Here is a 27265-nt window from a genome sequence, read left to right as displayed (position 1 = left end):
TTGTCTAACAACAGGGCCAACCTTGACATCATTGGTACAAGTCATCGGCAAGTCCATATCAGGCCCTCGTTAACCACATCAGCCCATCTGCTCTCTAGCTCATGCTGTGGCGCAGTCCTGTCTGTTAACCCACAGCGCCCGGGCCTGTCCCGTAACCACCGGCGAGCGAACGTTTGACACTTTACGTGGCCTCAAGGTTTACCAAGCTTGGCGCAAGCGACGCGATGATGGCACCGTCACATAGTGGCCGAGTAACGGTTGTTGTTGTTGTGTGGTGCGTTTGTGGGCAGTGTGCGGTGGGGCCGGCACCGGTGCACGTGACCTGGACCGCCTGGCCATGCTGCTGGAGGAGATGCAGGAGTTGTTGGTGCGAGCGCCGCACTGCATGCTGCAGCTGCCCATCAAGTGCTTCCCAACGCCCGCACGCATCACCGGACCGCCGGAACGTGACGATCCCATGCCCGCGCTCTTCCGGTAACTGCCCAACGCTGCCCACGTCATTTACCGCCAAATCATTACCATCGAATGTTCATCAGGTGCCAAGTGGATTGTTACATCGCATGAGAGGTGGCGACACCGTGATTGCCTTAATTAATCAGCAGCAGTGCTCGGAGCCTTTCTCGTTCCATTGCCGAATCGGAGCCTCTCTGTGTCCCCACCGTTGTAAGCTATTCTCTATCCACTGCTGTACACAGGCACATCTATGCTATTGCCATCCCACACGGTTCTGTGATGCCACAGTCCATCTCACTCCTTGATATTATTTTATTGCTCAATTTCGTTGGTGTTAGACTCTCCGGCATATTATTTCCTTTGGCAGCCATTCATTCAGAATCTTTATTTATCCTGGAGAAATCCAATGTTCTTTTTCACAATTGTCCAGTCTGGGCAGGTTAGAAAGTTACAACGACAAACAATAGAAAAAACGATAAGAGTGTAAGGTATAGGAAATGGTAAGTAAATCACGGATAAGCCATCCATTTAGTACGTACGCATGGAGGGGGGAGAGGGGGTTAACCCAAATGCGTACGCTTGCGTATGGGGGGTCTACTTACAATGTACGCATAGGAAATGGGGGGAGGGGGGGTGAAGCCTCGACAATTATTTGTCTACATTGGACTTCAAATGAGTTAGATAGTCTGGGGGTGGACTGTTTGCTTAAACACGTTAATATTATTAATCCTTGATCGTTTCTGCGTGGATTAAATATTGGCCGTCCTATAGGATTCGGGGGGGGGGGGCGGGGGTGCGTCAAGCATACGTACGCAGGGGTGTAAAAAGTTTGCGTGCGTACAGGGAGGGGGGAGGGGTCAAGTTTTGACAGATTTTTGTGTACCTGCGACATGGATGGCCCCTAAGTACATAAATTCCCAAGCTTGGGCAAGGCAGCAGCCCCTCGAATGATGAGTCATGCCCAAGCCTCTGATTTGCATTCTGCATGGTTGAGATGGATAACTCAGATTTCGTAAACACAACCCTACATGGGGTCTTGGTGTGTTGTACCCAAGTCTGTGCCTGAAGTGAGTCGTCACCCTGCTGCGATTAATGGAATTGTCACGATTTTGTATCACTGTTTCAATAATTTGTTGTTTTTAGTTTTATTTTGTAGCATCTCCCCTGCCTCGTTTGCATTGTTCATTCTGTTTCCATCTCATTAGTCTAAACTAACGTTCGCATATCATTTGCACTAATTTCAAATAATCTGTTCCTCTGCACTATTCGATGCTTTGTATCATGAGCACACAAATCGATTTTAATCTGATGGCAAATCCCCCCCCAAAAAATCGGAGAGGAGTGCAGCATGACCGCAAAAACCTTACTCGACTTTACCAACTCGTTGGCCCGTCCGCCCACCAGGTACATGCACGAGCACCACTTCCTGGAGTCGCTGGCGCTGCTGCTGTGCACGCCGGCTGCCAGCCTGCACGCCGGCGTCCAGCAGGCGAGCCGCGACGTGCTCGCCGGCCTGGCCGCCACGCAGCCCGGCCTTCTTTTCCTCGGCTCGCACCCCGAGGCGGCCGGCTTGCTGGTGCGCGCGCTGGCACAGCTAGCCGAGCAGCCGGATCACGAAGACGGACCCGCGCCGGCGGCCGGCGGAGGGGTCGGCGCCGTCGCCGGCGGCAGCGGCGGCGGTGGCGGGACCGGCAGCGACCCCGCGCTGGCGCTGAGACTGGCTTACAGCCTGCAGGTGGGGTTGACCCGTCCATCCCCGTCCCAAGGCGCGAGCGAATCCGTCCTGGGCCACAGGCCCATTTCACGAAAGGGTGTCGCGAGCGGTGACGGTGCCCAGCTGAACGTCAGTGGGAGAGCAGCTCGGCTGGGAGTGCTGTCTGGGTAGTTGTGGGGGTCTGTCCACACCGTGCGAATTGAGGGGTTGTTTCACCATACGTCACCGTGCCTGTTTTGTGAAGGCGGGGAGGATGAGATTGGCGTCTTCGTTTAACTGGCGGGAAAGGGGAGATTCGTTCCCTTCTGCCGATAGCTGCCATTGCTCGAGACTGGCACACGGAGCCGCCTCTCGGTTAACCTCGTGACTACAATATTTGGCCGCTTTGGCAGCAATAGTGACCCATCGTTTATAAACTTGGTATAGAGGAAATGTGTTTTGTTTACACTTGGGTATGGTTATTTTAGGCCGCTGAGATGTGATTGCAGGATTCCTGGTGGCTGTACGTTCTCTGTCGGAAGCCGGTGTCTTGTGATGCCCAAATGTTGTGATACTACTCCTGTTGTCCATAACAGAGGTTTTTAGCTTAGATTGCGTAAATATAAATGTGTCGTTAAACCCGCCACCACCCGACACAGACAATTAGTAAGGTTTGTCATGTTAACAAAACGTGGCTATTTGTTACTCGTAAAGCATACCGATGTGTTGGAGAGTAAATCCACAACATTTACAATTGGAGTACGACATTTCAACAGTGGGTACAATTAGCATCATCAGGCGACAGCCAGCGTTGTGGAAAATCTAACCCAAAAACCTTTTATGGATAATATAGGTTGCGAAAGCCTACATTTTATGCTCGTATTGTTATGCCTCCCGTGTTGCAATGCCTGTGTTGCAATGCCTGTGTTACGCCCTTGGATTGTGTTGCTGTTATGTTGCGATGCGTGCGTGTTGTGATGGCTGTGAATTTGTATATGTCCATGTGGTGTAATGTCCTTGTGTTGTGTGCTGTCCTTGTGTGGTGTAATGCTCACTTATTTTGAATGCTGTGTGTAGTGATGGTTATGTTTTGTCATGACTCTTGTGCCACCTGATTTTGTTGTGATGCCTGTTGATATGATGTCCCTGCGTTTCAATACCCTGTGTTTTCACGCCGTTGTTGCGCCGTGCACGTTTTAACGCTCGTGCCGTCATACGTCCGTGTCGCGACGCCGGTGTGCTGCGGTGCACGTCGTGATGCCCGCTGCGCCGTGCCACCCTGGCGATGCCCTCGGCAGGCGCTGCAGTGCGTGTCGGAGCTGTTCGAGTGCGGCGCGCGGGTGGGCGGCGAGGGCGACACGGACAACTCGGGCGTGCTGGGCATCCTGCACTCCCTCTACCTCATGACCTTCCACCCCACGGGCCGCGCCGCTGTCTGCCACGTGCTCGGCCTCGACAGGAACCTGGGCTGCCTCATCCCGTTCGTGGATCAGTGCTGCAAGGAGGGACAGCAGGGGTAAGGGCGGGGCGTAGGGGCGGTGGGCACGCCCCGATGGCCGCCCCTGCGCCCTGAAGGTGCCTCCCGGTTTTGCCATTGGTGGCACCGCCAGCCAGACTCTAGAATGAGTCGCTGGGTTACGTAACGCTCTCCGGCACGCGGTTGTTGTTCCTGGAGGGTATTGCATCAGCTGGGCAGAAGCCGACCAGTGGGGCGTTTGTGTATTTGTAAAACAGTCATTTTTTCTTTGATTGCTGCTGTGTATTATTCGCCAGCTTTCAAATGGGCGAGTCCCTAAACCGTAACATAACTTAATACTCTAGATTCGTGCTCGTTACATTGTGTTCACGAGGCTTCAATTGGTGGACCCAAATGTATAAAGCTTTTGGCCAGAGTTGGAGAGCTGGACATTTGTTGGTGCAGCAGTCTTTTTGTCAATCTGTTGGTGCATAAGGGCCGACCCGCCCAGGCTGCGTGAGTTACTTGACTTCTGCCGTCCACGACACACAGCAGCTTGTAGCACCTCCTTCAGCGACGCTGGCCTCCCATCCAAGCGCATTGCAGGCTCAAATTTCTGCTCGGCTTTCGAGAGCGGCCGGGTTTCGGGGCTTTTCTCGTGGGTATTGTTTGTGCTATGAAGTTAGATATACTCTCTCGATGATGGTAACTGGCTTTGTAAGGATTCTGATAGTGGCTGAGCGTGGCAGCTGTCACGCACAGTGTACTCTCTTGGCATATATGTGTTTATGTACTGGATGCCAGTATTTATTTAATATTTATCTTGATAGCACAACAGTGCCCACTGGCTGAATGGAAACTGAGATGGCAGGCTCAAGACATGAGATAACTACATGAAACATGTTCAAAGATCATCGTTGGCATCATTGTCAGTCGTGATAAAGACTACGATTTGGCACAGAAGTGACGGTGTTTCAAAGAAATCGTGAATTCGAATAAAATTGGTGAATTTGTGGAAACGGCTGTACACAACAGCCAAGGAATGAAATGCATTCGAGAATACTCCTATTGTAGAGATGGAGCGATACAAAAATGTTCATCTGCAGGCCCTTCGATTGTTAAATTGCGGGATCGTGAGAGGTGGCGGCAGCTTGGGAAAGCCTTCATCCAGCAGTGGATTGACAATGGCTGATAATGATGATTTTACTTTGGAAGGAGTGGGGTGCTAAAGGAACCACATTAGGTTTGACGCTTTCTTTACTTTCAAATCGTAGCCTTAGCCACGATCAATCCACTGCTGGAAAAAAGCCTCGCCAAGTCGTCCTCGACCTCCCCAAACAATTCGTTCTCAATCCTGCACCGATTTATCTTAGAAATTGTTTTACTTTAAAGTGGGGAGGAAGGGGCTGGTTCGTAGGAAGAGGAGTCTTTCAAACGTCGCTTCCTTGTTCCCCCAAAGCGAGGTGAAATCCAAGAAGTCCGTGGCGTCCAACTACGCGTGCATGCTGGTGCTGCTGGCGGTGCAGCTGTCCAGCGAGGTGGCCATGCTGGAGCACTACGGCACGCCACTGCTGCACCTGTGCAAGGAAGACGAGGGCAACGCCAAGTTGCAGGGTGCGTCCGCCCAGCCCGCCCACACGCTCGCCACACACGCGGCACGCCCTGCGCACTCTCCTTGCCTCATTAACTGCTTTTTGTGTTTAGTTTGTTGTTCTTCCCCCGCAACCTCCAATGAGCAAGATTGGCAAAGTACAGCGCTAAACAAGTTCGACATGTGTACATAGTGATACGTGCTGTATACTCGCCACGCACCGTGCAAGCGCCGCTCGCTCCTGGAACTCGCCTGTCGCGAGTCGAAATATTGCTTACATTCGGCAAAGGTGAAGATTGAAATTTTACTTAAATTAATATTTTTTATGAACGTCGTGAAGCCGCGAGAGATGTCGACTGCTTGGGGAAGCCTTCGCGCAGCAGTGGATAGATCGTGGTTGACGGTGATGACGACGACGACAAATACAACCTCTTCCCAATGAGATTGTTGACAACTCGCTGCACCTCTACGATCCCCGCAACCTATCGAGACTGGCCTCGCTCTCTCCGCACCACACGGCTGCCGCGACCGTGGCGCGCGATGCCAGCGGAAGGGGACACTCGGGGGTTAAAAGCAGAGAGACGCCACCTTTTGGCGTGAGCCCAGCGGCTCGGCAGAATGTGGCCGAGCCAGCCTGGGCTCCGAGAATCCCACAAACAGGTGTGCCCCCCCCCCGCTCTCGTAATTGAGTGATGGAAGTGAACTTGTACAAACACACGGGTGTACAGCCCCACTTTTTTTTGTGTTTAATGACAGGGCCGACGCGGTTTTTATATTGCCACGTCAACACTCAACAGACGCGTGAAACTCGCTGTAATTCGCGTACGGATTAACCATTGCTTTGCGAACGGGTTCCCACGTGAAGGATGCTGCCGTGGTGTAACCGTCTACGCACTGGGCTTTTGATCCGGAGGTCCCCCCCCCGGTTCTATTTTCTAGCGTGGCAGTTGGAACAATGCGGAAAGTTTTTAAAATCTCGCCGCTTTTGAGTCACTCTTCGATTGGATTTTGTCATGCCTGACGTGACATGCGCTTGGGTTTCAACACAATGGCTGCGTGCTGGGATGGGCGCGATGGTATCTGCGCAACTTGAGGTTTAAATTAAATAATAAATCTATTAATAAACGTGCATGGTGGTGTGTCACTATGTAAAGTAAAATAATATAATGTTTTGGTACATCAGCTGAATGGGCTTTTTGGCCTCGTCTTTTTCGGGAGGATTTGTTTAAACATGCAACCCCTAGACCAGTTTCAACATTCAGCAGCATGTGACCTGTTAAACAAATATTTCGAGGTAGTCTGATGTTTTGGCAAGAGCTCTCCTGAACACCACGAGACCCATTCGGCACAGCGCAGAAGATTTGTACAGAATGTATAATTATGGCTGTGTGCCGTCATGGTCGAATGGGGCTAAATCTTCCCAGCTCAGGTGGGCAGTGGGGGGGAAGGGGCATGTGGGTCCAGGATTATAAAGGAGAAATAATGGTCGGGCCTCTACGGGCACGATGAGATCAAGCTGATGCAAGCGAACGTCTGTTGGGTCATCACAGAGCTGAGCAGGTGGCTGGAGCCGGTGAAGGACCTGCACTTTGAGATATCTTCCATTCCCGCACTCACGGAGTACATCAAACAGGCGAGTAGCACCTGGTCACACACAGCACATTGCTACACTTACATCAGTGGCTGCTTTGTCCAAAATTCAGCATGGCAAATCCTGGTCCCTATATCAGTTATCCAGTCGCAAGGTCAGTATCAAACCTCCATTTTCTTGCTCTTTGTGTGCATACCCCCATTTGGACTCCATTGGCGCGATGTTGTTGCACGTTGAAGCAATGTGCAGTGCACCACGACCTTTGTGTGAGACTGGCTCCTGAAAGATGACGTCGCCAACAAAGAGTATTTGTCACATGAAACTAACCCAAGATCAAGACAAATTACGCAAAACAACCAATTTTCACAGTTGCATATTTACACGGTCACAGGTGATCGTCCAGGCTGCTGAAACCACCGACTTGCTGCGCTTGAGCAACCCGGTTTTAATCGCATGTGGCTGACACCTTGACTCACACTCGGGATCTCGGTGGTGCCGGTCGTCGGTAGCCTCCCGACGCGGCATCGGTTTCCTGAGACTCCCGGCCGCCACCACCTCTGTGGCTCCGTTTGACCGCGCGGGTCGCTCCCGGCCGCGACAGCCCAAACGGGTTTTCGCAAGGTGTCACTGTCAGGTGCGACCAACAGCCCTCCGCGCTGGAATCCGCGCGGTTGATGTGAGCTCAGTCTCGCGTGCGGTGTCGCCCCGCCGCTCGTTCTGCCTGCCGCACCTGAAATGGAGGCTGAGAAAAACCTGTTTTGTCTCGTGAGACCCGTGTGACAGTGGAATTAGGGTGGCTTGCCGCATTCAGCGAGCAAACAATGCCATGTGATTGAATGACGTCCACTTAGAATAACACACAAACACCACCGGCACGGCCCTGCTTGTCCTCTTGAGCCCTATCGGTTGTGGCCGGGGGGGGTGATTTTGGTGATTTTTGAATTGTTAAGGTTTGCTAATGCGTTTACATTATTCGCACAGCTCTTGATACATTCGCCTGCAGATAGATCTGGTACCAGGCACAAAAGAATTAACATTCAGGCAGACGTGGAAAAACGTCTCGCCACCTCTGTCGTAATCACCACTGGTTAAAAGGAATTATTACAGGAGGAAACCTTTAACACTCCAAATATGTAGCCAACTATTTGTTGTTCGTGGAGTGATGGTGCAGTAGTTATCACACTGCGATCTGAGTTTGATTTGTGGCCACGCCTAACATCACTGGCAAGGTCCTGGGCCCCTTCTTTCCCAACCTGCACTGACCAGCGTAGTGACGCACGGTCATACAACCCCAATGACTGACACGGTTTGGGGAGGCCTTCATCCAGGAGTGACTTGACATTATTATTTATTATAGGCATGTACCTAACCAGTCTAAACTAACACGACAGAATATACAACACAGACATTGCACACGATCTAAAATAATATTTTCTTAAATTGATATAGCAAATGCCAAAAATGTGGCAATTGTGGAACTCCCACGGAGGTTACTCGTTGCGTGTGTCGTCTCGGACGCGGCCGCCAATGCTGCTGAGTGGGTGGCAAGGGCTGGAGTTGGGCAGCATTGTCAGGACTGTGTGTGGGTGACGTGTGGCCTGTGTGCCCTTTGACCTGCAGAACCTGGACAGTCTAACGATCCACGTTGCCCATGAGGGGCCGGGCCTGGCCACGGCACTGAGGGTCCTCAAGCACATCGCCTGCCCTCCCCCGCCCATCAAAGGTCCGTGCGATGATCACTTCTAAAGTCTGCCTTTTATCCGACTTTGCTAACATGAGTATCGATAACTTGTTGATAATCCCATTAGCACGGTTGGCTACGTAAGGTGCGAAAGAAGTTCTACACATTCATATGGAGTCGATGTGAACATTTCACCTCGAGCCAATTGGTAAGCTTGAGGTGAGCCACTATCTCAATGCTCATTTTCAGTTGGATATCACTGGCTTTTTTAACATTTGACCCAACTTTTGTTTTTTCCTCTGCTGTTGTCGTTATTCGCCCTTGGATCCCGCGCTAAGTGTGCGACCGTCTGCGTGTGCGTGGATGGGCGTGCCCGCGCCAGCAGGGCAGCAGAAGGACCTGCGCTGGAACCTCGCCGTGATCCAGCTCTTCTCGGCCGACGCTCTCGACCTCTTCATCCGCGTGCTGCAGAAGCTGAGCGCCGTGCTGCTGCAGGCGTGGCGCCACCACGCCGGCGCCATGGCCAGCCTGCAGCGCAGCCTGGTGCTCTCCATCGCCACGTGCGCCCTCTCGCTGCTGCAGGCCATGCTGGCCGAGCTGCTGGGCGGCGGGCCTCAAGGTACCGCGCCTGGCGCTGGGTCGACGGGGATGGCTAGCGGGGTTGGCTCATGTCGCACGGTCTAGAACCGTAACGACGAGAGAGTTCCATTTACAGCCACTGTGTCGGTCCACTATGGGATGTTATCGGCCTTCTCGTGCGGTGTCGTGCATGAGGGTTCGTTGACCGTATTTCACCATGCTGGTCAGTGCAGGTTGGTGAAGGTGGCGTGCTCAGGACCAGTTCGGTTACTGCTTGCCACTGTTGTTAGTCATGGCCAGGAGTTGAACCATTGGTTCATAGTGCAGTGCACAAACCACTGCGCCACCACTGGATGTTGTGGTCGCATCTCGCATTAATGCTCTGGCAAAGCGCTCTGCTTTTTCTTTGCCATGACGGAGAACACCTGCGTGGCTTGCATTGCCGGCGTGAGTGACCCCGCAGTGGTGACACGTAAATGAAAAGTGAAACAGCTGTACTTGGTAGGGGAGGGGTAAGGGGGCGGAGCACACTGACCAACCTGACCCCAGTCCTACCCCTAATCCACAAACACCAGCCCAACCGATCGCTCATACTGTAGCACGTGCTCCAACCGTGTTTTACAATGCCACAATTCCTCTACATGTCGCAAACAATCTGCCAAACCGAAGCACAGAATCCCAATGTCGCTCTATGCCCCCGTCATGAATCGCGTTCAGATGCGCATCTGCGGCACTTTTAAATTTAGATTGAGAACACATTTCTTGAGAACTGCTTTTTGTGTTTTAGTTTGTTGCCCTTCCCCCGCACCTCCTATTAGCGCGGTGCGAAAGAAGTTCAATATACATACATCTTGTAAGCCCCGTGAGAACAGTTTGGCCGAGGTTGAGGTGCCATACCCTCCAATCGCTGTACACGCGGGAGGCCGGTGTTCTCCGAGCCACGTGACCGGTTTGACCATTGCGAACTTTACGACGTGCAGGTGGCGGCTTCGAGCTGCGCGACTCGCGGCTGCCGGCGGCGCTGGTGTCGTTGCACACGGTGCTGTGCTCGGTGCCACTGTCGGGCCAGCTGGAGGCCGAGGAGCAGCAAGTGCAGACGCTGGCCGTGGACACCCTGCTGGCCTTCACGCAGGGCGTGGGCGAGCAGGCGGCCGGCTCGGGCGACACGCTCGCCTCCAACACGTGGTCGCTCATGCTGCGCGAGGTGCTCGACTGCACCTTGGCGGCGCCCGAGAGCTTCTACTCGGGCCTGCTGCTGCTCACCGAGCTGCTGCCCCTGCCGCTGCCCATGCACGCCGCGGAGGTGAGGTGCCGCGCTCGAACGTCTCCCCCGTGGTCCTCCGCTCGTCCGCTGGTCGCCCGGGGTCGAGCGAGAACCCCATGCCCTCTGGGCCGCGGTCGGTGCCGGCCCCTGTGGTGCCCGCTGCTCTGATGCGACCGGGAGCTGCGAGGGCGCGTTTGCATTTTTCCGGTAATCTCCGGCCACGGGTAGAGGGTCTCCACGCCTACACCTTGGACCCTTATCTCATCTCGGTTGTAAAAAATAATAATTCGCACAAAGCATTGAGCTTCTTTCGTAATTGTGTTTGTTACCAAAACAAACGCAGTTGGGGGGGGGAGGGTGGGGTGGGGGAGATAGTCAAAAGAATGTCGTGCTAGAGAGGAATGCAAAATGAAAATAGGTTTAATGTTTCCTCATCAAAACATAATTTTATCTGTTTGCGTGCGTCGGCTCCGGTTCGTGGGTCTTGTTCCAAATGGGAGGGAGGGGGCTCTGGGCGCGCCGCACTGTACCTGGATCTAGTGAAGCCATCCCCCCCCCCCCCCCCCGACCTTTAGGAGGAAGTGCACGGCGACGGCGCGTTATCGCCCGCGCTCATCTTCACGCGGCCGCGTCGGCCGCCTCGCAGCCGGCCGGTTTGTCGTTGGGATTTTGTGGACTTTGGCCTGTTGAGGTCCCCGCGTGGAGCCCCGCGTTGTTCTTTTACGCACCGTGCCTAGCGCCGCAACAAATCACGGCCGTGGTCAAACAGGTGCGAGCGGCGACCGGGGAGGTTGGCAATGAGGAAAGCGTGATATTTATTGATGCGTTCTAAAGTTCAAACGCCATTTTATCGTTCTCCTTTTGAGCTGAACCCTTCCTAAATCTTACGCGTGGACCTTCTCCCGGCCAGTTAAGCACCCCACGCGCTTTTAGTGCCTGCGGGTTTTATATGTTGTTTTTTCGCGTAAGCTCACGCCGTGGGGATGCGCGAGCGTTCGCGTGCGCGGTTGCGTCGATACACCCGCTCGTGAACGCCCATCTCTCCCGTGTGTAGTTTGACGTGCAGCTGCAGCCCCCACCAGAAAAGCTTTGACTCCGGGAGGCCCCCCCGCCCCCCGCCCCGCCCCCCCACGGATTAACTCCGCGAGGCTGCGCGATGCCTCGGGAATGCAGTTCTTCTGCTCGTAAAAGTCATATGCAGAACTCTCCACCAACAAACTTCTGAACCCCCCCCCCCAACCCATGAAGTTTGGCCAATTTTTCCACTGAATCCTAATAATTTGCCCTTCTCACCACAGCCGAATACACCCAGCCCTAATAATAGCATGCGCCGGCCCACTCGGTGAGATTGTTGTGCTAGACTCACTATCGAGTCCCACTATCGAGTCCCACTATCGAGTCCCACTATCGAGACCCACTATCGAGTCCCACTATCGAGACCCACTATCGCCGCTCGCACGCGTGCAGGGGCGTGGGGAGCAGATGCGATGAATGCTGCAGCTTCATCGAAATCAAATACTTTTTTTCATCAGACCTTAAAAACTAAAAATAAGGGCTTGAATTTCTATTTGTCAATTGGCTTTGGGGAAGGACAATGCGAGCTTGCTCTGGTAGAGGGAAGGCTGCCAAGAGCCAGCCAGACTCGGTGAATTGACTTCTTTATTATATTCTCCCCCGCGTGTGCATGTCGGGACTTGTAGGCTAAGACCACGCGTCTCGCTGGGGCTCATGGGAATTAATATTCTTCAATCGCAGTCGCCGACCCTGGAGCCCGATGATAAGTGGCTCGACACGGCCGCGCCGCCGCCGTAATCTGCCGTGACATTGTTCAGCGCGCTCCCCGTTCTCACTAAAACTGTCGGCGACAATGGCCGGTGTCCACCAGGGGTCTGTTGGGTGACCTCGTGCAGGGATTATTATCTCTCGCCACTCGTGCGTTCGCTCCCCTTGTGAGCTGCCTTGCGTGGGGCGAGAGAGCACAAGGGCATAGTTGTTGATGGTGGTCCGTCTCTCGGTCTCGAGTCACCACCTGTCCTGGTTTTCTCTGGATTGTCTTCTTGCCCATTAGGCAGCTGCTGTCCTAGGAAATATGAAAATTTTCCTGGGACACTAAACGTCCGGATTTTATTTTTTGTTAATTGCATAATAATCCACCGCTCATGACAACGTGTTTACATGTAGTTTTCCACTCTGCTGATATGGTGAAGATATTCTACTAAGATATGTTTGAATTTTAATTCCCCGCCCATCACATTTTTTCCCCCCCAAGCCATTTCCTTCATCAATTCCAGAAATTTGTTTGATTGTTATCTCCTGCAATTTTTTATCATGCTGTTTGTTGCTGGCAGCTTGACATGTTGTGCCTACGCTCGGCGACCACGTGGCGTTATACTTCAAAGGTGGCGACGCTCTATCGGCCCCCGGCGCCTTCTTGGCCCGCAGTGGCGGTGAGCGCAAGGTCCTCTCCGGCCGTGCTCGTCCCACCTGCGTTGGGTCTGGTCGTGTCCAGATGGACCGGTTTGCAGCGGCCTTCCAACCGTCCGCGTAAACACCGCCGTGCCCCTCGCACGGCGGTCTCCCTCCTCCCTACCCACGTCTGCCTGCCCAAGTTCGCTTTTCATGTCGGGCGGCAAGTGGGTTTCAAACTCAGATCCAAGCAAAACCCCCGCTCAGGTGTGCGGCGTTTGGTGAGGACACGTGCCCCTGGCCTGGCCACGTGATCTCTGCCCATGAGGGGATGTGGCACCACTGTGCACTGTGTAGCGACTGGTGCAGGAGTTTACAGATCGTGGGCCTGGGTAACAATGCAGTGTAGATTTACGGAGCTGTCTTAAGATGTAACCGCATCAACAGTGGGCATGTTTACGCGATAGCGAGAGAAGTGTAGGCAGTAGTAGACCGAGGAAAAAGGGGAAGGTCTTGAGCGTCGACTTGAACTGGGACAGGGAGTCAACAGTGCCGTTTCCAGGGGGGATGGAATTTCCATGCTGTGGGAGCAGCCGAGGAGAATAAAGTGATCTCGCACTGACCAAAGGGCTTTGACAGAACGGAGATTGCATGGGGGGGGGGGGGGGGAGCAGATGGAGGTGAGAGGGGAGTGATAGGAAGACGGGAGTGGAGGGGGGAGGTAGGGAGCAAGTTCATGGAGGTTCTTGATGGACTTGTGAGTGAGATCTTGCGGTCGGTGCAAGAATGGTTTGGGAGCCAGTGGGGGCATCAGAGTCTCGGGATGATGTGGACTCCTGCAGGGGTTCGGGTAACATGTCTGGCAGTGGCATTTTAGTTGAGCTGTCCCTTTCTATAGACTACTCTCTACAAGTAGAGCGCTAAAATAACAACGGTGATGATGTATGAATAGAGTAGTCGTGTGCTCAGGTATGTGGCCGTGCCAGTAGGTGTGGTTGTGTTTTTATTTACGCCTTTTGGGTGTGCTCGCTGCTTACACTTGGGCTTAAAGGAGGAAGATGCAGCCCAACAAAGCCAATTTCTTTATCTCAGATCTCGTGCATACCCAACCGGTGTGTCACCGTTCTATTCTATTTTGTGTTTGTAAAGCGCCTTTCACCAAGGCGGGCGGGTCTGGAGGTTTGATTAATTGTCAAGATTCGGGGTTGCGATTATGATTTTAAAAATATATTTTTTATTGTTAATTTTACATTCTGTCTGATCTCTCTCACTTGCTCTTGTAGCAAGTTCACTAAACAGAACGACAGAGCTTCATATAATGTATCGTCATCGGCCATGATTTGTCCACTGCTGGATGAAGGCCTCCACATGTCGTTGCCCTCTGTCATGGTCTCGCGATGCACAACGTTCCACCTCGCGCCTGCACACGAGCCGATTTCATTGCTCCATCTCCCTGGTGGACGCCCCCTCTCCCGGGTGCCTTTCCTTCGTTTGACCATTTCCGCAAGCGGGGTCCGCTCCACTACCGCACACTTGCACTCGCACGCCCACGGCCGTCATTCCTTCCAGCCACACGTCCTGCCCAAACTCTCTTGTCTTCGCATTCCATATCATCTCGCTAACTGGCCCGTAGCAGGTTCGCTGATCAATTTGTAGATGTCTGTTGGAGAGACAGAACCGTGAATCACCTCCGAGTATGCAAGTGTCGAAATCGATGTTGATCGAGGAATGGATGTGCCTTGACGTGCCTTTTACCTAGCCCTGTGCGTCTCGGGATGTCCTGCACAAATTTGAAGCTTGTTTAATGAGAACAATAACGCCATAAAATCTGTGACGTCACGCTTGTGAGTTTTCGGTACTTTCTAACGCGTCCCTGCAGTAAGATCACTAAATTGTGCTCTTTAAAGTTCGAACTCTAACGATGGAAGTTGTATTTATTGAAGGCCAGAACACGCAGGCTATAGATCTGTCTGCAGAATAATAGCCACTGGCTCATTTGGTTTACTTCCTCCTGTGAGGGTACCTGAGGCTACGCTGCTTTGTGCTGTTCCGCACGAACGGCTGTGTTTGTGACTACATTCCCATGACCTTCTGCCAGCGAGCCCCCACCATTCTCCACGTGGCCAAGATACACCCAGCCTGGCACAAGCACCATGGTGACGTCGCCACCATTCAGTGCTAATGGCTGCTGCTGCTGCTGTTGTTGTGACTGACTGATGGGTACCTAGCCGGGCACGAGCAACATGGTGACATCACTGCCACTCGGTGGTGAATGGCTGCTGCTGCTGTTGCTGCTGCTCTTGTTGCAGTGACTCCAGTTTAAGTGTACCTAGTCTGGCACAAGGCCCCATTATGACGCCACCGCTATACGGAGTGCCGCCCTGCACTGGCGAATGACCGCGTCCCTCTTCCCGTCTCTGCTACGCAGCCCCTGTCGGCGCAGGATGTGACGACGGCGCTGAACACGCGCAAGCTGTGGAGCCTGCACCTGCGGGCGCAGGCGGACACGCTGGCCGAGCTGATGTCGGTACAGGCGGCCACCGGCTGCCAGCCGCTGCAGATGCTGCTGCGCCGCGTGGCCGTACAGCTGGCCGACCTGGCCGCGGTGCCAGCGCTCATGGTGCTGCGAGCAGCACTGCAGTTGCTGCACTCTCAGCTCACCGCCAGGTACGGCCGGAGCCTGACTCCCGACGCCGCCGTTTACTCCGCGGTGGAATCTCTAGCACCCATCCCCAATCCTATTGCTCACTGCTGGGCGCTGCTGCTGCCTGTGACCCAGCGCTGTGAAGGCAGCAGCGAGGGTTGGTGGATCGCCGCACAATAGTTGTAAAACTCCCTTCATGTGGGCGTCGAGGATGTGGAGCCGTACCCTGCCTCGCCAGGAGAAGGCACTCCAGCAAGGGGACTAGTCGCCATCTTTTTCCATCTCTACGGCCTCCCTGCTTTTTTATTAACGCTCCTTTTTGGCTGAAAACGTCTTAAAGGTAAAAACCCAATGCAGAACCATCCTGCTCTCTGACCCAGAACTTGAACTCCCTCGTCTTGTTATCCGCTCGAACCCATTTACATTAGCCATAGGCTCTCCTCTGAAACCTAAAAACTTTACCCCACTCCCCTCGGTCGACTGAGCCTTAAATGAGTTCCCGGTGCTGCGTGTGAACATCACCACTGGGGAGACGATGGCTGCTGGGGCTTGTTGCTGACCACACCACCCCCAGTGCTACTCGCTTACAGCACTTGCCCCAGCATTCTGTGAAGGCTACCGGGGGGATCTTTGTCTGTGTGTGCACGTTGTCTTTGCAGTGAGAGCGTGAGTTGTCTGTGCTCGCCGCTGGTCGCCCGTGTTCTCGGCTTCCTGGACGCACTGGTAGCACACGCGTCCTGCAAGGCAGCATTCCTCAGGTGCCCCTCCACTCCCACTCCCACTGCGCCTGCTCCATGATTTGCATTTGTAAAAGTTTCTGTGCGGTTCCAGGTAAGCAATCTGTCAGATCAACCAGGTATGCGTAGCAGGAAGTGACTTTCATTTGGAGTAAAAAAAAAAAGTTCCGGCCCATCTGGCCGCCTGTGGTAAGATTGCTCGATTCCCAGTCCGAAGCTTCACGAGTTTGTAAAATCCGGTTTGTGGTCAATCTCCACCGATCATTGTCATCCATGTGGAGTGACAAAGATTGATCCCACTTGGTGGGTAGTCGGGAGCATTGTTACACTGGAGGGTCACTGCTGCTCATTGTCGGAATGTGGAATTTCCTACACCAGCTCGAGTACTACCAACACGGCCTCGTCTTCATTGGCGTTGTTCTTGTAAACACAGGTGCAAGGTGGTAGAGCGCTTGTGGGAATTGATAGAACCTCGCAAGTTACGGCGCGTGTACCCGTTAGCATTGTCGTGAATGTAGTGCCGAGTAGCCGCAGGGGTTACGTGAGCCCAATGATGAAATGGACTCTATGGATGGGCGCGTCGTCGTTACGTTTCCCCCCATTGTGCCACCCTGCGGGGTCCCGCAGCATCGTGTCGGGGAGCGTGAAGGGGGACGAGCGTCTGACCGAGGTGCTACCCGCAATGCTCGCCATCCTACGGGCGCCAGTCGACGGTTCCGTGCACCAGCAGCAGGCGCAGGACTGCGTTTCCTCCATCCTGCAGTCGCTGTGCGATCAGGTATCGCTCGCTCGTGGTCATGCCTGCTGCTGCAGCTGCTGCTGGTGGTGGCGCTGGTGCTGCTCCCACATGAAACCATTTGCATACAACACACACGAGTACAAAACATTAATCCGTACACATGCGATCCGATGCGTGAAGAATTGATTTAGGTCTATGCATCGTTGCATCTCTATGCCCCAAACAAATGTGTACTTCATAGTGATGCGAGGCATGCAAAGTGATATTTGTGGTTGGTGAAGATCGCCAGCGATGATTTGCCATAAAGCTGCTCCATTGTATCGTAGCTTCCTGGTTCTCTTCAGCAATTGCTTCATTATGGAAGGCTTTGAAATAACAATGAATCGCAACAACGGTACAATAGGAGTAGTACAAAGCATATGAAGTACATGTGATACGGATCTGTGGGGTGGCCGCAGAAGCTTCGGAGAGAGTGGTTATTTTTTTTCTAAGCAACATCTTTGCTGAGTGTCAAGACGTCTCGTTCAGAAATGAGCCTTGCCATTTGGCCATTTACGCTTGTGCGAGAAAACCAGAGTGCCCGGACAGAACCCACACGCGCCAAGGAAGAGCGCTGATATGCTGTTAAGGCGGTGACATATTTACTGTGCTGCCTCTTTACAGGCACCACCTCCGTAGGTGCGGTGTTACGATTCCCTTTGCACAAACCGTCAGTCGCAATCCACGAATCCCACCCGAGTCATCCTGTGCTTTTCAACATCATCGCCATCGGCGTTATTGTTAACGTCGTTATTGTTAACGTCGTTTTCACAAGACATTTCTCACCGTCGTCGCCGCCATCGTTGCGATCATTGTTTTTGTCTTTTATCGCCACCACTTCCCCCCCAGGACATCAGCCTTTGCCCGAGCGTCTCGGGTGAAGGCTCAGCCGCGAGCCAGGACTCTCCGCTCCTCCTCCTCGCCGCTAACAACAACGTGCCCTGCCGCGACGCGTTGGCCCCCGCTTGCGACGCGCTGCTGGAGCTGCTGGGCCGCGGCGGAGAGCCCGCCGGCCGCGGCCTGCTATGCGGCCTGCGGGCCCTCGCGCTGCTCGCCGAGCACAGCTACGGCCTCTACCATGTCCGCTGGTGGGTGCCGTGAGGGCGTCGTCGTGGTGCCTGGGGAGGTGAGGCCGCCGCCTGGCCCCTGGGTCGCGTTGGGACTTTGGAAAGGAGATCGGCGGCTTTCGTGGGGCTGGGCTGGCTGGCATGACGTGCGCTGCGATTTGTGGGATTATGCATTGCGTCCATTTTGTCCAGTGTGCTTCTTAAACAGACGCTTGGTTTGCATCCGAGAGTGACCCATGCTATTTTTTGCGGCAACTCTTTTGTGACGTATGTATATTGAACTTGTTTCGCACCGTACGTAGCCAACCGTACTAATCGGAGGTGGTGAAACTACGTAAAAGTCTTTCCTGTGGAGAGTTTGCATTCACAGCTTTATCTTTCCATAAATTATTTAGTGTACTTCACCATAAAATTAAGTGTTGAGGCTAAAGGTTAAGGTTTTGCAGTGTCAAGGTGTAGCGGACACACAGCAGGGCACGAGAGGGAGCGCGTTGCGAGTGTAAAAGCAGGGAGCCAGGGAGCATGTTAAGCAGGAACCTCGAGCGGAGGGATGAGCCCGGAGAACAAGCAGCAGCGCTTAAGCAATTTGGAGGGGGGGGGGGGTGTAAATTGCCATTAAACAGAGGAGGGCACGGGGACGAACGGGTTAATAGCAGGGGTCAGGAGGCCCGGGGCCACGTCTGCTAAGTAAGCGAACCGTGAGTGCTGCTGCCGCACGGCGGGGGGTGCCGGCCTGCCTGAATGACGACCGCTGGGGGGGAGGGCGTCGTTAAGATGCTCGGGCACTTTGCCGGGAGGCAGCGCGAGCGCTGATCTCTGCTGCAATCCGATATGCGAGGGTCGCGTCGCTGCGACGCTGAGCACACGTGGGTGGGGGGGGGGTTAGGGGGGGTGGGAGTGATCCGCGGTGCTGCGCCGCGGAGCTGGCGGATGACATCACGCTTATGTGCGCTGCGACGAGCAACGTTTAACCCACAAAGCACTGGCAGGGACTTGGATTGTTGTGCACTTTTGAGGTTTTGTGCAACATCTGACAAAAAAGGCAAAATATTCAAATCTAGGATCACAGAGCTTGGGCAGGTTTTGGCACTGGTTCTGACTGCCTTCCCGCTTGTCTGGTTTTTGTGCTTCTGGTACGTGACGAGTTGTACTGCGTTTTGAGATGCAATTTTCATGAATGACTGCGCTAGATACAAATAAATATATTATTATACGTAGCAATGCAGCGAAGAGAAATCTAACCCAAGAGTGCAGCACTGCATTTAACAGACCCGGCTTGATAATGTCTATGATGCTCCATTTTACAAGTTCTCGCACAAATAAATCATCTTGCTGTGAGCAAGCATACGTTACTGCTTGTACAGACTTTGTACATGCGACCGCTGGAGAAGTGTAGATTATTTCAGGGCGGCATTCTGCCAAGGTTAATGAAATAACTATTTCTACGATGTTCGGGAAATTCCCCCAATTGTTTGCGTCAGAATATATTGTTTTGTTTATGGGCAGAGTAAATGACGAAAGTAAGAATGTTCTTGGTCTGTGCTCGTACAGCACTGCCAACACATGTTGCAATGTTGCAAAATAGAATTCCAAAATGTGTGCTTGGTTTCAAAAGTTCGCGTACCGTGGGGGCGGGTTGGTGGTCGGGAAGGAGGGTGGGCGGGTGGCCAGGGTGGGCGGCAGCGTCGAGCCGTGTACGTGGCGGTGCGTGTCAGCACGCCCCGGTGGCTTCGTCGCGAAGGGGGGGGTGGCGTAGGGCAAAGCCAACTCGCGCTTGCGTCGGCAGAATGGTAATCCGCAGGTGCGGGGCGGTCGCCGGCAGGGCCGCTGTTTTGTATGTAAACAACGCGACTCCGAAGAAAAAACCCGCTGGGGTTCTCTAATGGGCGAGCAGGGTTAGGGTTTCTCGCGCGTGCGCCGTCTTGGGCTGTGCGCCGTCCGGCGGTTCCACCGCGGGCGCCGCTCTCAAACTCCGCCACCGCTTGGCGATGCTGCTGCCCGCCGCCGCCACGAGCAGTGCTACTCCCCCTCCCCACCCACCCACGTGGACGTACAAACGTTGCCGTCTTCGGCAGCAGAGAATGGAGTGTTAGCAAGAGCACACGGTGCCCTCCATGCACCCTGTGAGCACTTTGCACGTTGCGCATTCACCGCTACGCAGCCGCACAGCTTGCTCCCCGGGCAGGGAGTGGGAGGGAGCCTGTGATAATTACAGACTGCAGACGGCCCGACCTGGTCGCACTCTCAGCTGCTGCCTCCTCACGGGGCAGCCAGGTGAAATTTTAATCAAAGAGATTTTCCTAATATGCTCCACACGGACGCGTCAGCGTGGATTACGGCGGCACCCGCCCGACTGGGCGGTTTGGGGAGATTGTCTTCGTAGCCCCCAGCCGTGGGTTGGTTTGAGCGAGCTGGGCTGCCGAGCATGGAGAGTGGGGACGGGGGTGGGTGGGGGGCTGGGAGGGTAATTGTGAGCGGCCGGGATGGGCTAGGAGACGCAGATGCGGCTGATAGCGTCACGCAGGTGTGCCCCAGGCCTGGCGGACCAGCGTGGCACATAATGGCAGGATTTGCCGTGTAATCAAGATGTACCACTGCGTGGATTTTTGTGGTTGTGCTGGGTAGCTCTTCGATGAGCGCTGGAGACGTGCGGCGCGTTCTCTGGCACGGTGTCCTTCGTTTCACTCCCAGCGCGTCACGCCGAACTGCACGCGATAACGACCCGAAAAAATACGTCGCAGAACGAATTGGAGATTTGTGCGTGGACCTGTAACGTTGGGTGCCCGTCAGGCTGCCGATGATTCTCGTGCCAGCCGGCATCTTTCAGTGCCCACCCCATGGTCCGCGACGCCACCAGCCCAGCCTCAACATCGGTGACATTTGCACGTTAGTTTAAACTTTAAATGACATCCGTGCGAACGTTCAGCTGGCTTAGATCATTGTGTAAGTGTTTGAAGGCGGTGGGCTGAACGTGCCTCTGTAAATATCAGAGCTGGAAGGTGCGTGCTCGATGTGCGACGTGGGTGAACCCTGGGTCTTTGGGGTGGGCGTGGGTAGCGCGCCGTCATCATGTGACTAATCCCCCCCCCCCCATCATCCTAACATTACAAACGGACGCCCCTCTGTGACACACTGACAAACGGGAAGGCGTTGAGTTCACAGAGGCTCGTGCGTCCAGTTTTGCCCATCAGATGTTGAAGCCAGACACTGGCGCGCAGTGTTTGGGGACACGTTCCAGACACGCGCAGAGCATGGGGTCCCCCGTAGGATTATAACACAAGGGCCTGCACGCATTATCAGGGTGGCGGGAACTTCGGTGATGGAGCCATCTAAAGTTGGCCTTCGCTTGTGAATCCTGGGTAGTACAAAACATTTGTATTGATTTAAAAAAAAATGTTGACGGATTTTTTTTATCACCTGTTAAAACCTTTTCTCCTATCATTTGTACCTTCATGAGGTCATCGTCCTCAACACCAGCGATGATCAGTCCACTGTTGGATGAGAGCCGTCCCATTATTCCACTCTATGTGAAGCTCCAGGCATTCGTGTGCACGCGCCTGCCGCCAGCAGAGCCCTGCATTAGGTGGTGACGTTGGCACAGCCTTGCTTGACGATGGCGCAAAACAGCACCGGCAGAAGTGGCAGCAATGGTGGCGGCAGCAGCCGCGGGAATGTGAAATTCCGGGGAAGGTGGATAGTGCGATGCAGAGGGCGAAGCACGAAGGGCATTTTGAGTAACAGGATGCCCTGCGCAGTGCAAACACAAACAGTGGCTGAATAATTAAAGTAGTAAAACATTGCTTGACTGCTCGAAGCACAGTGCAGCAGCCATAATTGTCGGGTGGAGCTGCGGGGGACGGAGCGATGGAGCTCTGTGAGCGTGGGTGGGAGAGAATGGAGGGCAAGGAAGGAGGGAGTGAAGAGGGAAGAGGAGATGGAGGGATAGGATGGATACTGGGAGGGAGGGAATAAGGGAGTGAGCTGTGTAATGGCTACAAATAATATGGCCCACTGCCCGAGGTGGGTTGGGCAGGGCTGGCAAGGGGAGGGGGTGCGGGGGAGCTTGTTACCTGTGGCTGAGTGGAGTGGGGGGCGGCGGGGGATCTCTGGGCGGCAGCAGCAGCAGCAGCTGGGTGTGGGGCCACTCACGGCCCCGATGGGCGGCGGCGTTTTTTATCTCGTGATCGGCAGGAGTGGCCCCGAACTCCGTGACCCATCCCTGAGCATTCATCACCTGCACGTCTCGCCACACCCCGTTGGCCATGCCTCATTTACTTTTGCACTCCTGCTGCGGCCTCCCGGGGGAAAATCGTCTGTGTGCAGAGAAACCTGGTGGGTTTGCCCCAGCCAGGCAAACAGTTCCACAAATAATAGCCCCAAAAATAGTCACGGCTGCTTTATTTGTCGAGAACACGGGATGATCAATTGTGCAAACCGTCGTGTGGAAACATGACGGCGGGTTCGGCTGGGTTCCCCGGCATGAAGGGAGTGCGATAACACAACAAGGACGCTTAACACGATGGCCGTGATCAGCGGTTGTTTGCAATCATCTCACTGAATGATGTTTACCAAACATTAGTTAAACGTCTTGGCTTTAAATCACAACACGTCCTTAAATCCAAATCTACTTGTATAATAAACACAGGCCGAATTTTTCGTAATTGTTATTAATTAATCCTCTTCATGGGAGATTAGAAATATACTGATTTTCATTTCGCGTTTTCTAGTTGCTATTTAAAGACGCAGACGAAAGCCGGCTCTTTGTGCGTCGGCAGTGAAACAAAGCAGACCGGCGCAAACCCGTCGCTCCCCATTCCTGAGCTCAGCTGATGGGTTTGCCACGTGTCCTCTCATCATCCCGCTGTGGATTCTGCTGCTGCAGCTTCTTCTCCTGCTGCAGCTGCTGATGCTGCAGCTGTAGCAACTGCTGCTGCTTCAGCAACTGCTGCTGCTGCTTCAGCAACTGCTGCTGCTTCTGCAGCTGCTGTAGCTGCTGATGCTGCTAGCTGCTGATGCTGCTGCTGTAGCTGCTGTTGCTGCTGCAGCTGCTGTAGCTGCTGCAGCTTCTGCTGCTGCTGTAGCTTCTGCTGCTGTAGCTTCTGCTGCTGCTGCTGTAGCTTCTGCTGCTGCTGTAGCTTCTGCTGCTGCTGCTCTAGCTTCTGCAGCTGCTGTAGCTTCTGCATTCCTCAATGCCATTCTTGATGCTGTCCACCCACATTGCGCTCCCATCTGTATGGCCCCGTCAAATTGCCATATCGTGCCGCTCGCCAGTTGCCTGAGACGGACCTCCGTCTTGATTTGCTGCACCGCGGTGACGTGTCTTGGTTGATTTCTAACGAGTGCAGCGCATGTTCTCCTGCCAGTGGTCCTTCAACTCTTTGTAACCTCAAAGTCTACCGAGTGTGGCACAAGCGCTGTGGTGACGTCACTCGCTGAGTGGCAAATGGCAGCTGCTGCTGCTGTTATGGGTATCTGTCTGTCTGGCCACCCACCTTCTCGTGTGCCGTGCCGATCTTCATCTGTGCTCCTCTCTAACAGCACCTTGCCTCGGTCGGTTAAAGGCTATAAGGGGGATCTTTTGTATTTTTGCGTCTGTCCACGTGTCTGTGTGATTGTGTCCTCCCGCTCCCCACGCAGCGCCCTGCGGAAGCACCCCCACGCGCTGTTCGGGGTGGTGCGCGGCGTGGCGCTGGCCGCAATGCGGGAGGCGCCGGCGCTGGCGGAGCACACGACCGCGCTGCTCTCCGCCCTGCTGGAGCTGCTGCGCCCGCTGCTGGGAGCCGAGCATACGGTAGCGAGCGCCCCGCTGCGTACGCGCCACGCGCACACGCTGGTCACGCGTTACGTTCACCCTGCATGCACCCTGCACGCATGCGACACACCCCCCTCGCTTTCCCTGCGCGCGCCCTGCCACTTGCGAAACCTGAACTGAAATGGAGCAAGTCTTGCTGAGCTGCCATCTCCTGGCCACCTCATAGCCTGGCGGATTTGAGACTTTCACAAATCTGAGCGATTTATTGGATTCATACCGGTGAGCCACTGCATCCAGCGATGAACCCACACCGTTCCTGTGCACCCACTGTGTTTTGAAGGAAGCGGTGATCGAGGACCACGAGGTGACAGAGTTTAAACATGGGCTTGGCCACACACCTGACACACAGCCGTCTGCAAAACCGTGGCCACCCTCGTTTACTCACCAAAGCTATGCAGGGAAGGGAGCGTCTCTCGCGCTTTCTTTGGCTCGCCGTATTTATTTTTAAAGGGCTTCTGGAGGCAGAAGGGGTGGGGGGGTGGTGGACCCAGTTATCCTAAAACCAATATTTTGAAGACCCTTTTTCCCTTCACCGTTGGGGCAGCGAGGGCACGATCGGCGCCTCAAAACGGGAGCCCGGAGCACGCACGTGGCTCCTGTGAGACGAGCATCGAGTCTTCCCGCCCCCCCCCCCCCCCGCACGTTCAGACGTCGCGAATGAAAGGAGCGCCGCCCCACACCCGCGAGCCCCTCGGCTCTCGACTGATCCTAGCCGTTGTAGCGCCCTGTGCTGGAAAGACGTGGGGTTGTCTGTGTGGTCGGCGACATGGGTTTTGCTAACAGCGGGGGGTGGAATGTGCCAAGGCTTTGTCGAACCCCACTGCTGTAAATGGATGCGTCCGTCGGTGATGTGTTCCTGCGCCAGGGGTGTGGCGGAAGATTTGTGAGAGAGGTTATTAAAAAGGGGGTGAAGAAAAATTGTTGGTTAAGCTTACCAGACATCGTACTTCTTGCCCTTACAGACTCGCACAAAAATGCAGGCCTACACGTTTGTGCGAGCTGCTTTGTGTGTGCGTGTGTGTGGAGAGCCATGGAGCAGCCGTGAGTGCGTTTCGCTCTGCGTTCGATTCCTGCTCGCAGCCAACGTCAGTGGTTGAACATCTGAACCGGTCTTGGGCACATCCCGAACGTCGACTGAACTTAAAATGAGCACGCTGTGCGATTTGCAAATGGCTACTCCCGGCACCACCTCCGCGTGCGCCACGGCGGCCTTCTTAGGTGCTCACGAACAGCACTTGCTCCAACAGTCTTTGTAGGCTACGCGGGGGATCTTCATTTCGCATGTGCGTGTACTTGTATGTTGGTAAGTTTGCTCATTGTGGTACAGATTGGCTAGATCGCCGCAGGGCAGGGCGCATTGTTGTCCACGTCAGGCTGCGCGCGCGTCGAGCGCTAATTCATCGTTCAACGTAATTAACGAGCCACGTGGAGGGTAACTAAAAGGACGCCTCTGGCCCCAGTGACAAGTGAGAGCCGCCCCACTGGTGCAGTCCATTTTCGCGTCAGCTTCTCTATTTGATTGACGTTGTTAAAAGGTCGATTGCAAAAGGCTTTTTGCTTACGCGCGGTAATAATAATACTAAGTAAAAGGTAATGACATTTTTGTACCGTGAAGCGTCGGGGAAACTGCTGGGAACGCTGGGCTGTCGGCCTGGGGGGAGCGGAGAGTGGCGCACATCGATGACCCGACGCACTGCGCCGCTTATGACTTTGGACGTGTTTTTCCCACGTCCATTTATTACTTTTTCTAAGCACAATTGCTGAGCACGGGCCCAAAATGTCAAACGGCCAGCAACGTGACGGTCCTGTCAAAATTATCCTTTCCCCAACAGTCTGTTAAGGTTGTAACCTGGGGAACCATTTTCTTTGCGTTTGTGTAGTGAGCATGTGGGTAAATCTCACACGTAGACTTTCACGGCCAATTTCATGGCACACAATTGGTTTATTTTGGGTTAGATTATGTAGCTGTTATGCATTTCTTTTGAATCTGTAAGCCTCCACCACCTGACAGCCAATCAAATTGGGTTTCCGCGTGGTCAAATGTTCCTATTGATTTGATGTTTCAGAAAACCGGAGGAGCCATGTTGAACAGCAAGCAAAGTGTTGACAATTTAAAATGAAGTTTCGCTGGAGATTGCATCCAGAATCGCCAGGTGTTGACAAAAGTGTATCTCTCGCCCACGTGTGTGTACGTGTGGTTGTGTGGATGGTACAGTGGTTGGTGCGCTGCGCTATGATCCCAGCGGGCAGAGTTCAATTCCTGCTCACGGCCAACATCGGTGACGATTATATGAACCAATCCTGTGCCCCCGCTAGGTCGACTCAGCCCTAATTAAACGAGTACCAGGTGTGATGTGTAAACATCAGCATTGGTGAGACAAAGGCGGCCAGGCGAGGTTGTGGCTACCCACCCTCATCCCCTTGTATGTTGAACTTGATGGATGCATGTTCAACCTCTTTCCCATCGTATGTAGCCGACCGTGCTAATCAGAGGTGCTGGAGAAGGGCAACCAGCTAAACATAAAAAGCACTTCTTGTGCTGTGCTTGCCCGAAGAGGTGCTCGCTAACAGCACTTGCCCCAAGAGTTGAAGGCAATAGGGGGGGATCTTTATCTTTTGTTTAGGTGTAAATTTGCGAATAGGTTCACTTGTGTGCGTCTGCGCGTGTGTGGGTGTGTGCGCGCTCATGCAGAATCTCCAGTTTTTGTTTAAGTTGTTACTCAAGTTTTTAAGTCTGCTTTCGGCTGCTTAGCCTGAGGGATGTAGCATGCCTACGCATACTGCCAGCATACCTACGTACTGTGGTGATCATACCTACACAAACTGTCCGAATAATATTCATTTTTAAAAAATGTACACTTGTAAGGTGCAATTCATCCAGGCATCTCCATGCACCATATGCCTATAGAGACATACTTTGGGAGTACCTCGATATGCTGTGATTATACCCACTCGTACTGCCAGCATATGGAATACATGTGCGGTACCGATCGCGCGATAGTTAGCGCGCTGTACTACGAACCCCGTGACCGGAATTTGGTTCCCAGCCATGGATAATATCGGTGGCGAGTGATATCGGAACCGGTCCTAAGCTTTCCCTTGAACAAACCCGCACTGAGCAGCATTGTAAAGTCTGGTCAAACAACCCAATTTCATGACACCGTTTGGGAAAAGCCTTCATATTGTTGATGCGGGGCCATGCATTATTATCGTTGCTCTTGCCCGTGGCACAGACGGCTAAATAATAATTCGGCGAGCTGCTGGTGTGCCCAGCTCACCGGACTTCTCCAGGATGAATACAGATTCAGATTCTGGTGCTGTGCGGCCACGAGTGGATGGATTTGCGAGGCTTGCGTTGCCATCCCCCAAGTGCTGCTGGCTGAGCGCTTGTGGCCGCTCTGCATCGCTGACGGATAAACCCGACTCGTCGGATATTTATTTTTGTCAGCTGGGCGCGGTGGGGATGCGTGCCCCTGCGATGCAGCACTTTGTATGTGTGTGTTGAACTTTATT

The 27265-nt window shown here is 53.8% G+C and overlaps 1 protein-coding gene across 3 annotated transcripts in view; it reads left to right on the top strand.

The window, feature by feature from the left end:
• Positions 1-27265, top strand: part of VIRMA (vir like m6A methyltransferase associated) — a 55750-nt gene that overhangs the window by 13446 nt on the left and 15039 nt on the right. For all 3 annotated transcript variants that reach the window (XM_061565813.1, XM_061565812.1, XM_061565811.1), the window contains exons 10-22: positions 291-474; positions 1858-2188; positions 3445-3662; positions 5062-5216; positions 6744-6826; positions 8405-8507; positions 8851-9084; positions 10025-10347; positions 15143-15381; positions 16018-16116; positions 16723-16873; positions 17723-17961; positions 23578-23731. In XM_061565813.1, the coding sequence (XP_061421797.1) occupies positions 291-474; positions 1858-2188; positions 3445-3662; positions 5062-5216; positions 6744-6826; positions 8405-8507; positions 8851-9084; positions 10025-10347; positions 15143-15381; positions 16018-16116; positions 16723-16873; positions 17723-17961; positions 23578-23731 (2513 nt within the window). The remainder of the gene's footprint in view (positions 1-290; positions 475-1857; positions 2189-3444; positions 3663-5061; positions 5217-6743; positions 6827-8404; positions 8508-8850; positions 9085-10024; positions 10348-15142; positions 15382-16017; positions 16117-16722; positions 16874-17722; positions 17962-23577; positions 23732-27265) is intronic.

Source organism: Lethenteron reissneri, chromosome 35 (assembly GCF_015708825.2).
Source record: "Lethenteron reissneri isolate LAM-NWPU_2019-01 chromosome 35, ASM1570882v1, whole genome shotgun sequence".
Taxonomy (NCBI): Eukaryota; Metazoa; Chordata; class Hyperoartia; order Petromyzontiformes; family Petromyzontidae; genus Lethenteron; species Lethenteron reissneri.
Note: the sequence above shows the minus strand (reverse complement) of the source record. Positions and strands in the feature narration are given on the sequence as shown.